Genomic DNA, 12,823 nt, shown 5'->3' with positions numbered 1-12,823 from the left:
GAGCAAATTTGGTGCAAGCGGTATCGTCATCTTAGAGCGATTAACGTTTCCCGACATAAAAGGTGTACGCTTGGACAGATTCAACGGTAACACTTGCTTGGCTGCAAGACTTTCCAAGAAAGTGGAAGACATTCGTTGTCAACCGTGTTGCAAAAATTCAGAAATTCATTCCATCTAGCAATTGGAATTTCGTGCCGACGGAAAAAAATCCTGCTGATTGCGCATCACGAGGGATCTCAGCCGCAAACCTAGCCAAACACAGCGTTTGGTGGACCGGACCCCACTGGCTAGAAAAAAGCGAAGATTGTTGGGCAAATTAGTTGAGGAAGTTTATAGGCCAAATTAGTTGAGGAAAATCAGCCTGCAGTAAACAATGAAGCGCAAAGAGAAACACTCAAGCAAACGAGAATGGTTGTTACTCAGGAGAACAACTCAATAGTTCAGCTAATTCATCGAATATCCTCGTTTGGAAAACTGGTTCGATTTTTTTGTTATGTCAAGAAATTCATTCAGAAAGCTAAAAAACAAAGCCAGAAGACCTTTGCCTGCAGAACAGATCCAACACAATCCGATATCAAATGCTACTCACAGAAGAAAAACCTATCATCAGAACGATGTCAACTGAAAATCTGGGAAGCTGCGACAGCATCTGAATATCAATCACTTTGTCAACTCAGCTCTTCAGATCTTTATCATGGACGGATTGCCATATACAGTCTGATTCAAAACACAAAATGAGTTTGGTGTCATTGTTAGTCAATCATCTTAACCAATGAAGGGGAAGGTTACAATTCAGACGATGCGTATTGTCATAAACCCCTTGGTAAAGTTGAGTTAGGTAATGTTGGTGGGGTTGAGGTAGGTGAGGTTGAGGTTGGTAAGGTTACGGTAGGTACGGTTGGTCAAAGTGAGGTAAGTAAGGTTGGTAAGGTTGAGGTAGGTAAGGTTGGTAGTGTTGAGGTAGGCAAGATTGGTAAGGTTCAGGTAGGTAAGCTTGGTACAGCTCAATTAGGTAATTTCGATAAACCAACAAGTTTCAACGAATTGGAGCAACATGTACGTACAAGTGAAGACGAATTGATCAACGGTACCACAAAACAAAGAATAAAACTTTTGCCAAAAAGAGGACGACTTTTCAAACTTTCTCCCTTCTACGACCCCGACAATAAAGTTGTTAGCGTGGGCGGACGACTAGCAAATTCACCATACAACATTGACAAGAAGTTTCCTATCCTGATTCCGAAAGATTCGCCAATCACAGTGCTTCTGATTCGGGAAGCTCATGCAAGGAACTTACATGGAGGCCCACAGTTAACATTGTTCTATCTTCGACAAAAAATTTGGATACCCGGAGGACTATCAGCTGTTAAAAGAATTATTTACAGCTGCAAGCCCTGCATTCGCCACGGCGCCAGGATTCTTCAGCCGCAAATGGGAGACCTACCAACAGAACGTGTTGGTTCATCTATTGCTTTCACTCACACTGGTTTGGACTATTGTGGACATTTCAGCACAAAAGACAGCAGCGGAAATTTGCAGAAGACGTATGTTGCCCTTTTTGTATGTTTCAGCACGAAGGCCGTTCATATGGAAACAGTGACAACGTTGACTAAAGAGGATTGTATGGACGCCATAAAACGTTTTACGACACGACGTGGACTTCCCGAAAATATTCATAGTGACAACTCAAGGACTTTCATTGGAACTCGGGGAGAAATTGAGTTTCGTAAATTACTAATGGACAGAGAATTCAAGGAACTGGTAGATGCCTTCACTACGGGACATCAGATGAACTGGTTGACGATTCCTCCACGGACTCCTCATTTCGGAGGTCTCTGGGAAGCCGCAATAAAATCCATGAAGAGACAATTTTACAGGACTGTAGGGACAACAAAGATGTCTTTTGGGAATTTCAAAACCTTATCACTCAAATTGAGGCCATCCTCGATTCTCGCCCGCTGACAGCCCCCTCTAGCGATGCCAATGACCCTTCAGCACTAACACCCGCTCTTTTCGTATTGGACGCCCACTTACAGCTTTGCCGGAGCCATCTCAAGTAGACAACCGGACACTAAACAGAAGGTTCAAAAGAATCAACAACATTGTCAGACAATTTTGGAAAAAGTGGTCCGTGGACTACTTGACAGCACTTCAACATCGACCAAAATGGCACGATAACAAGCAACAGTACGCCCTCAATGACATTGTTATTGTCAAGGAAGACAACACGCCTCCAATGCTATAGCCACTGGCAAGGATTACAAAACTTTTCGACGGAAGTGACAAGATAGTACGAGTCGTCCAAGTTAGAACTCAAACAGGACTCTATATACGACCAGTAAGCGGACTTGTTCCATTAGAGAAGGAAAACCCACAATTTCAGTTACCCAAATGGAAGACAGCGGATGACTCAATGGATGAGGATTGACAAGTCAGCAGCACAGCGCATTTCAATACATCAAGACCGGAAGATGAGCGTTCCCTACACAATGAGCAATCAATATTCAATTCAATAACATCAGCAATCAATATTAGAAGACTGTCACGCTAATTGTTAATCATTTGCCTTCATGACAGCAACGACAATGATGACCACAATGATGATGATGATGATAATGACCACGAGGATGATGATGACGACAACTACAAAGACGATGATGACGACTACGACGACGAAGACGACAACAAGGCAAACAACAATCAATTTCAGAAAACAATTTGCTCGTCAAAAATTTTCTGTGAAGTGTCTTTTGTCAAAAGGTCCCAAGTGACTTCAATATTACTTTTCAATTGAACTCGTTCAAGTAGGCCGGGCTATGTTGCGTTAAACAACCTTTTGACCTTCATATTTCGAGAGCTTCAAAACTTCAATTCAAGATGACATCTGCAACAAGGCAAACAACAATCAATTTCAGAAAACAATTTGCTCGTCAAAAATTTCCTGTGAAGTGTCTTTTGTCAAAAGGTCTCAAGTGACTTCAATATTACTTTTCAATTGAACTCGTTCAAGGAGCCCGGGTTATGTTGCGTTAAACAACCTTTTGACCTTCATAATTTCGAGAGCTTCAAAACATCAATTCAAGATGACATCTGCAACAAATGCAACAATAAATTACCACGTGATTTGAACTACGAAATCATAATTTCATCTGATTTTATCACAAACACTTGTTTCCTTTTGAGCTTGTGTTCTTCTTAAGCATAAAGCGTTTAAGTCTTTAAAGCGTTTAAAGCAAGTCTAATTAACAAACATATGTGTTGCGACGCAACAACTACTGTTGCTGAAAATAGAATAATGAACATTGCCACACGTTTAATGTCAAAATAGAGAAATTTTTAAGATTCAAGGTGAAACCGAGCTGCCGAATAATTTCGAGAGGGAGATACTAATCGTGTGGTTATGTTTTTAATTATCGCTCGTTGTGATTACAACAGTTTCATAACTTTATTGCACTGTTGCCGTGCTTAGACTACGTTTTCATCACGCTCTCTTATGACTACTGCTTATCTGGCATCAGTGGCGACTATACCTAGGTTGAGATGCCAGACCGAAAGTCGATATGTCCAAACCGAAATGAACGCACAAGGGGGTGTGGTGCGTTCAAAATTACAAAATTACACGGTGTGGAAACACCAATGAGAGCACGAAAGTCTGGACATCAGCAAATTTGAACGCACGATAGTCTGGACATGGGCAATTTTGAACGCACTAAAGTCTGGTCATAAGGTCATTTGAAAGCAGGACAGTCTCGACAAAACACACAGAATGTCAATTTTGCAGCGAACGATTTTTGTTTTGGAACACACATAATTCCGGACATAGGAAATTTTGAACGCATTAATGTCTTGACATAATATCTATTGAAAGCAGGATAGTATCGACAAAAACGCACAGAATATCATTTTGCAGCGGACAAATTTTTGTTTTGGAACGCACGAAAGTCTGGACATATGCAATTTTGAACGCACGAAAGTCTGGACATGGGGACTTTTGAACGCACGATGAACGCACGAAAAATTCTGAACCCACAAAAGTCTGGACATAGGCACTTTCCGTCTAGGAGTGTCTGGACATAGACACTTTTCGTCTGGGACGGTCTGGACATATCGACTTTCGGTCCGGCATCTCAACTTGGGTAAGCGTGCAATAAATTCGTTGTCTTAGAACGAAGCAGATTTCTTACGGGCGGTAATGCGTTATTTCACGTATCACAACCACTGCTGAATCAAAAAGACCTATATCAAATCAAGTTCTACATCATTGTAATCAGCATTCCTTGTCATGTCTGTTTTAAGAAAACGTGTACATCCAAGCCTCTAATTCTTTTTCGTTCACAGTTTTTAGTGTTAAGGGTTTGCGGTCAAAACGTCTGAAAACCATTATTTAAGTTTCTTCTTATTTGCAATTGATCTGTTTGATACGCAATTATTACGAAAACTTTCGAAGCTGCCATCATTTCGTAGCTGCACATAACGAAGTTTTATAGTCGTAGATGACCTTAGTGATTGAGTTTTGCTTGGCTTTAGTCCCTCGTACTCAAACTTTTGTTGATTTATTTAAAAATTTTCCGTGCCTAATTACTGATACCAAATACTGAATAAGGGTAGTAGTTTCTGTTCAGGCAGTAATTTTTAGTCAGTGCTCTTTTTTTCCGACATGATACTTTTAGACTGCAGAATAAATTGCGTTATGTTGCAATGACAGCTACAAAAGTTCAACATTTAAACACTATTATCCAAAATATCAGTCATTAATGTTCATATTGAAAAGCAGTTGCGCAAAGTCCAAAAAAGATGCCACGAATTTTCTTCGAAGGCAGATCAAAAATCTCAAAAACAGCAATTTGCCAAGCAATGACCCGGAGGTTGGTGGCAGAGCAGATCAGCTCTGAATCAGTCTAGACACATTCTGTTTTTAAAAATGTCCAGTCTGTTCATGTCACAATTTACACTGGCCAATCTTGATTTTTGAGAAAAATATACTTCAAGAAAAATAATATGCTCAGCCTAATTTCCGGCAACAACGTGTGCTTTATATGCGATTGGAACTTCCGTGTGGGTACTTGTAACATCTTAGTTGGGTAGCAGGTCCTTATCACTAAGCTAAATGGGCTTTGTGGTAATTGCCTACAAACCAGCTTAAGAAATAAGAATGTGTATACTACGATATTAATTCCCAGTTATAAGGTACAAAAGTATAACATTATTCTGCTCAGACTTATTTTTGTAGTATGAGTAATTTTCAGACTGACTATACAGGACATGTTTAGCCGGGGTGAACTCTATGACCTCAATATAATCAGGATGAAGAAAAACTTCACATAAATAACTTAAAATTTTCTGGAAATGTAATGTTTCAGAACTGAATTAAGTCTTCACTCTTGAAATGTGCTGGTTCGGAGCGGAAATGCTCTGCGACTCAAGTCCGGGCAGAGGCAGCCTTCTATGAAACTGTCCCCACTGAGACATTGTTTTGTTTAATAGTAGTTACCATAAAGTAAAAAAAAATACTTACCATAGATCACATGCATCATTTAAAGTTCATCCCGGGTCGAGGTTTGGTTCAAAAATATTGTAAGAATAGCGGTGAACAGCAGTGAAAAAAAAACTTTTTTCATCGCAAAACACACGCATTTTTTAGCGTTGAACGCGGTGAATTTTTGCGGTTTTTAGCGGTGAATTTTTTTTCACTGCATTCACCGGATTTCTTACAAAAAAGAAGCTGCCGTACACGGGTCCGAACCTCTCACCTCCTGCATGTCAACAACATCTTATCCCACTGCATCACTTGTCCCCTACTTCAATAATAATTCCTGTGAACATAAGATAAGCGTTGAAATAAGCGGTGAAATTTTTTTTCACTGCATTCTGCTCTGGTAGTGGTAATTTTTTTTTCGCCGCATTCTGCTGGCAGCGGCAAAGAATTTTTTTCACCGCATTCTGCTGGTAGCGGTAATTTTTTTCACCGCATTCTGCTGGTAGCGCTGAAAAAATTTTTTCGCCGCATTCTGCTGGCAGCGGCGAAGAATTTTTTTTCACCGAATTCTGCTGGTAACGCTGAAATTTTTTTTCACCGCAACCTGCTGGCAGCGCTGAAAAATTTTCTTTCACCGCATAAGCGTTGACAAAAAATTTCACCACTTACAAGTTTTTTCACCGCATTCATCGCATTGAACGCAAATCTTACACTTTCACTCAAATTCACCGCAAACTTTACATCTTTTAGCGATTTTTAGCGGTGACACCTCGACCCGGGCGTTCAATTTATACGATGGTCGTGAAAATTAGGAAACTTGCAGTCAATAAACTAATAGCTTACATCCTTTAACAATCCATCAATAACTTCAGCTAAGCTCCCTGGAAACAAAACAAGTTGTTTTTGCCTTACATTAACGTACATCGCCTTTACCGGAAAACTGCTTGTAAAATTAAGGGGGCACCATATGGACATTTACCCAAATTTACTTAACTTTGCTTCCAACCCAGAACTCCAATGTCAGGGAACTTTAATTAATAATGAAGAAAGCATTGGTTGTTTTCCAAGGACGAGGAAAAATTAGGAGCCAACAGAGAATGAACGTTAAACAAGTTTTCTGTTATAGGTAGTGAACTATTTGCGGCCTATGCTGGAACGGAATGCTCCTACGCATTCGAAGCATGCCACGAATCCCACATTGTAAGCGAAATGCTGGACGAATACTACTTGGGAAAACTACAAACGTTTGTGAACAAAGCCATGGCTTCCAACTTAGTCGTACCCTCTTGGGGTTCTCTGACCCTGATCGAAAAACGACAGTTGACACATGACGTGTATGAATTTACCTTGAGGAGTAAAACAGCGATGGCCAAAGTTCCACTTGGAGCCCATTTTTACCTCACACTTAACAATAACAACTCGAACAACAAAGGCAAAAGTAAACAAGCAGCCAAAGTTACCAGACCCTACAACTTGAGTTAGTATGCCTTTTCGACTTAATGATTTCCTTTTCTACGATCTATTAATTTTTACAACTGAGCTATATGATTGAAATTGGATCTGCAACGTTTTTCAAGAAATGTTTCAGTTTTATTGATGCTGAATAGCTCTCCACCATAACCTGAAAAATTTATGGTGTCAGAGAAACCGCAGAAAAAATTGCTAAAGTTTTTCTTCCCTATAGGAGGGATTTATTTGTGAGCACAGGTTGAAATCTCATTGAAATCCAAAAAAGTTGTTTTAATTTCACACATTGATGATGGATATTCAAGCCATGTAAGATTCGTGCAAATCAGCGCAAAACTGTTTCAAGATATGGTTTTGTTGCTAGAAAAATAATGATAACAAGTTCCACTGCCATGAAAGAATATTTTGAAAGTTTTAAAGCTAATAGGACCCATATCCCATCTGCAAATGATAAAAATAAATGAATTCACATCCAAAAACTTCATCAATAATATTGAGCGCGGTTACGTCTATCTGGGTTCAAAATTCCCAAAGGTCATATGTCTTGACACCAAAGCTCATAATCAATTGGGGGCAAAAAAGAAAAGGAGTGGAATTAGTTGCCAAATAAAAATTTTTTATTAGACGTCACTCAGTGTGAATCGCTTGCAACTTGCTTTTCTAAAGCGATAGTAAGTCGTGAAAACCGAAAAACCCCAATTAGCCAAAAATCGCGCCGCGAGGTCGTATTATTTGTCACAAACTGTCTTTTATAGCATATTTTCACTATTTTTGATTCATTTAGGACCTCACAATTGTTATTGCTGATTTTTGGCATCAGGGTCGTCCGAAAATACCGACTTCCCAAGATAGAATTAGCACTATTAGAAAGCCCCGACATCTAAACAGCTACTATAATTTTCCGATAAGCATTTCAAATTGTACGTTTCGCAGCACCGGAGAGCGGTTGTTGGCTTCAAATTGGACTTTAAATTTGGTTTTTCAAATTAGTTTACAATCAAAATTACTTAGCAAGCGCTTTTTTCTGTAAAACCAAAAAATGGAATTGCGCGGAATTTGTTTTTTTTCTGAGAAATGGAGTTTCAACTTATTAAGCAGCTTCTTTGAACATGTTATTTCAAAGTGATATTCAGTGTTCGGATTGACCTGAAAGGTCAATCCGAACACTGGAAGTTACTTTGAAATAACATGTTCAAAAATGGTGCTGAATAATTTGAAACTCCATTTCTCAGAAAAAACCGAATTTCGCGCAATTCCGTTTTTTGGTTTTACAGAAAAAAGCGCTTGCTCAGTCAATTTTAAGCAGCTTCTGCCTCTATGTATAATTCGAAGATTAGTTTTTGTTGGGTTATGAGTTTTCGCAAGCGGAATTAAAAGCGTTTTTAAATAAGTAGAAAAATTAATTATTCAAATAGGCAGGATAACAAAAATGACATTTTACAGTAGAATTTAGAGAATTATAGGAGAAATCTGATTATTAGATCAAGATGGTGATTTGATTTTTGGGATGAAAAAAGGCTCAAAAATCAGCTGTATATATACCCATTATCCGGGCGAGAAAGTCATGGTACAAAACTAATCTTAGCACCATGATTTACAGTGGGGGGTCGCAAGGTTACCCAATATGGTTTGATTCTGCAAATTTGCAGAAATCAGACGCAGGGGTACCATAGATGGTATGCATTTACAGTTTTCTAAGAATTAGTTCACATTTCCGGTGGTATCATAATCATTCAATACATGCTGGGAAGATTTTACATCAAGTAATCTCACTCTAAAATCAGTTGTCTACATTCACCAATTTGAACCGAATACTGATTCTAAGCACCATTTCTTGACGATTCATTTATATAAATTCTCTGATCAAAATGGATTTGCTTTTGTCTTTATAATTTGGTAAGTTAAACTTTCTTTCTAATTTTAAGTTTAAGACTATAGTTTGATTGATATTCTTACAACCCCACTCAGACTTGAGCTGATTGTGTAGAGTCTGTTCCCATCAAAACAGTTCTGAATGTTCTCGCCTTTGATACGGGTAAAGATTTGGTGAACATGTCGGCTGCCATATTGTCAGTGGGAACGTAAGGAATTGAAATAGTCCCATCTTCCGTCTTGTCCCGAATGAAGTGAAATTTTGCCTCAAGGTGTTTGCTCCTCTTGTGCATGACTGGGTTTTGGCACAATTTAATACAACTCTGGTTGTCCTCTCCAATTGCTATTGAAAGTTTCTGTTGGATGCCGAAATCCTCCAGAAGTTGTTTCAGGTAGAGTGCTTCCTGAACTGCTGCTGCCATGCCCTGATATTCTGCTTCTGATGAAAAAAGAGCAACTGTGGCCTGCTTCTTGACACCCCAGCTGAGTGCTGCGCCACGTCCGTTGAGCTTGAAGTAGTAGCCCATCGTTGATTTTCTGTCGTTCACGTCACCAGACCAGTCTGCTTCACTTTCCTCCACTAAATCATAACTAGCAACTTTTGTGTAGGTAAGTTTTAAAACTTTTGAACCTTATAGATATTGCAAAAGTCTTTTTCCGCACATCCAGTGTTGATTGGTAGGTGCATTCATGTGTCTGGACAGAATTTTGCCCGTGAACATGATGTCTGGCCTCGTCTGTTTGGGCAGATACAGAAGTGATCCAACCAAGCTTCTGTAGATCCTCTGGTCCCGTTCTTCGTCTCCATTTTGTGTTGTCTGAAGTTTCAAATTCAAATCAGCTGGAGTTCTTGAGGGTTTGCATTGATCCATTTGAAACCACTCTAGCATTGTTTCTATGTATTGTTCTTGGTCGACTGTGATTTTGCCCTCTTCTCGTCTGATTCTTAGACCCAGAAACCAGTGTAATCTCCCTCTGTCTTCCATGTGAACTGTTGCTTCGATTGCTTTTTGACATCGGAGTTCACTGTCATGCTTCTTAATGCCACTATGATGTCGTCAACCCAGACCAAGATGAAGATGTGACCCTCTGTCTCTGCTCATGCGAACAAGCAATGGTCATTCCTTCTTCTGCCGAACCCCTGTCTCAGTAGGAAGTTTGCCAGTTCCTTATACCAATTGTTAGCTGCCTGCTTCAAACCATAAAATGATTTATTCAGTCGGCATACTAACTTCTCTCCGTCTGATCCTTGTTTTACAAACTCCTATGGCTGTTCCAGATACAATTATTCCTCTGTTGGTGATTTCAGGAGAGCCGTCTTGACATCAAACTGGTGCATCACATGGCCCTGCTTCTCTGATAGTTGAAGTAGAATCCTGAATGTCTCTGGCTTACAGGTAGGCGCAAAAGTCTCAAAGTAGTCCAGTCCTTCCACCAGTCTGCAGCTTTTGATCACATACCGTGCTTTGTATTTGTCCATTTGACCTTTGGGTCACAATTTCACTTTGTAGACCCATTTGCTCGGTATGACGTCCCTGTCTGTTGGTGGTCTCACTAAGTTCCAAGTCCCGTTTTCTTGGAGTTCTTTGACCTCCTCCTTCATTGCCCGGTGCCACTTGTCGCAATCGTCACTTTGCTTGGCTTCGTAGACTGTTTTGGGTTCCACATAGTCACCCTCAGACACAGCAAGATGGGTCCTGACTTCTCCAAAAATTGCGGAATATTCCTTGCTTGTGTCCCTCATCTGAGCTCAGAAGCCAACTAATTGTAAAAATTCCTCCGTTTGACTGTCTTCCAGTGACTCCGAGTCTATGAGACTCCCTTTTGTTGCAGTAGATTCTTCATCCAGTGCTGCTTCCTCAACACCCGAGGAATCTCGTGTCAGTGCCGTTTCATGAGTGTAAACGCTCTCTGCGTCATGCCACTCCTCCTTGATTGCAGTAGATGTGCCCTGCTCCTCTTTGTTGCCATCGTCTTGATGAACATCATCTGGGTGCCAGATCCCCAGTGTCTGTGACCCTTCATCTAGAAGGTCAGGCGTCTCTGTGTTGTCAGGGATTGAGCTCACTTCGGACTCCTTGATGATCACATCTCGAACTGCCACAAGCTTGCGTGTGTTCGGTACGTACACCAGGTATCCGTTGTCTCCTTCAGTGTAACCCACAGACTTTCCTTCCAGTGCCTTGGGTTCAAGTTTGCTGACATCTCTGTCCCGCTTCCTCATGAAGACTGTGCAACAAAAAATAGATAGTTTACTAATTGAAAGCTTAGGTGTTACACCTCGCATCAACTCTTCTGGGCATTTTTCTTCTCCTCGTCTCATAACCAAGTTCCTGATCCTTGTTGCATGGAGAATTGCTGCTCCCCACATCAGGGAATACCCGAGTCAATAAGCAAGCATCTTGCAATCTTCAGCAGTGTCCTGCTGCACCTCTCATCTAACCCATTCTGTTGAGGCGTTTCTGGTATGGTCATCTCCTGCAGAATGCCTGCATCTAAACAGTACATCTTGAAATGTTCTGAGAGAAACTCCTTCGCATTGTCTTGTCTCAGTTTCTTGTGCGTCCCCATAATGAGAACAAACTTCTTCAGGCTGGCCAGTGCTTCACTCTTTGCCTTAAGCAAGTCCACAAACACCAACTTCAAGTAATGGTCTGCAAACTCAATGCAGAACCGGAACCCTGACAGTGACTCTACTCTGAAAGGTCCCATCACGTCTGTGAACACCCGCTCCAGCTTCTCTTCTGCTTGGGATTCTGCCACTCTTGGTACTGGAGTCTTTGTGATCTCGGCCAATGCGCACACATTGCATACTTTATCGAGTTCCCTCACTGTCTCTGGTGCATTCCTGACCGCATCCGCTTGATTCAAATAACCCAATCGTCTGTGCCACTTCCTTGCACTGTGAAGTTTCACGCTTTTGGAACTCATCTTGAATTCTAGAACGCTGCAGGGTAAGATATACAAATTATTTTCTTGTGTTAATTTTACCGAGTTCCCTTCTGAAGTTTCATGCAGCTATTTCTTTTCTCGAATGTGAAGCTATGTCCCCACTCCGTGCATCTTGAGACTGATAAGAGGTTTGAAGAATAGTCCGGGACACACGAAACATTTTTGAGTTCGCATTGGAATTCCCTTTATTTGAGGTTATGCTGATCCTCACACATCCTCTGCCCGCCACTCTGGAAGCCTCTCCATTGGGATTTCTGACCAATGATTGAATGGGCACAACGTCCAGGATCAAATCGATGTTCGTCACTATGTGATCTGTACAACCACTGTCCACCAGCATGACTGCTTTCTTCCACTGGGTAAGAACTGCCCAGTATTCCTCGTCTGATGAAGCCAATGTTGCACCCATGGCCACTGACTCATGTTTGCATCCATCTCTTTGTCTCTTCCATGCCCTGTCTAGGGGACCTTTCTCACCACTTTTGCTGCATTGTGCTGTGTCCTTCCTCCTGCAGTCCTTGGCAAAGTGTCCGGGGATCCCACACACAAAGCAGTGTCCTTTCTTGGGTCCCTTCTTGAAGTCACGCTTCGCTGCCAGTGCCACTGAACCACTTTGTCCCTTGTGCCTCTCTGCTGTGCTCTCATGGAAGTTCTGCAGCCTTTTCCTCAACTCTATGAAAATTGTTGCCGGGTTAAAGCTTTCCTGTATAACAAGACTTTTATACCCCATTGGCAGACCATTGAGGACCAAGGCGTTGAAGAGGGTCTCTGAGACAGCTTCCCCTGCTTCTTGTAGCCTTGTGAGCAACTCCTGTCCTCTGATGAAGAAGCTATCCAAATCCTCAGCATCTTCGAGCTGCAGTCGAGCAAGCTGTGCCACCAAAGTCACCGCTGTCGGCGTCTCCACACTCTGAAATCTCTCTTGCAAAAGCTTCCAAGCCTTTGCTTTATCTCCGATGCCGTCATCTCCCACAAAGTCAGGTCTCATCAGCATGAGGGTTGTTGCATCTAGAGTCAGTGCCAGATGCACCACAACTTGTTTCGTTTCTCCCTGAT

At 41.2% G+C, this 12,823-nt stretch overlaps 1 protein-coding gene across 3 annotated transcripts in view; it reads left to right on the top strand.

Moving 5' to 3' along the window:
• The window catches only part of LOC142350283 (uncharacterized), a 42,638-nt gene that overhangs the window by 10,985 nt on the left and 18,830 nt on the right, over nt 1-12,823 (top strand). For all 3 annotated transcript variants that reach the window (XM_075402071.1, XM_075402069.1, XM_075402070.1), the window contains one exon: nt 6,603-6,953. In XM_075402071.1, the coding sequence (XP_075258186.1) occupies nt 6,603-6,953 (351 nt within the window). The remainder of the gene's footprint in view (nt 1-6,602; nt 6,954-12,823) is intronic.

This window comes from Convolutriloba macropyga, chromosome 12 (assembly GCF_964194025.1).
Source record: "Convolutriloba macropyga chromosome 12, txConMacr16.3, whole genome shotgun sequence".
NCBI lineage: Eukaryota > Metazoa > Xenacoelomorpha > Acoela > Convolutidae > Convolutriloba > Convolutriloba macropyga.
Note: the sequence above shows the minus strand (reverse complement) of the source record. Positions and strands in the feature narration are given on the sequence as shown.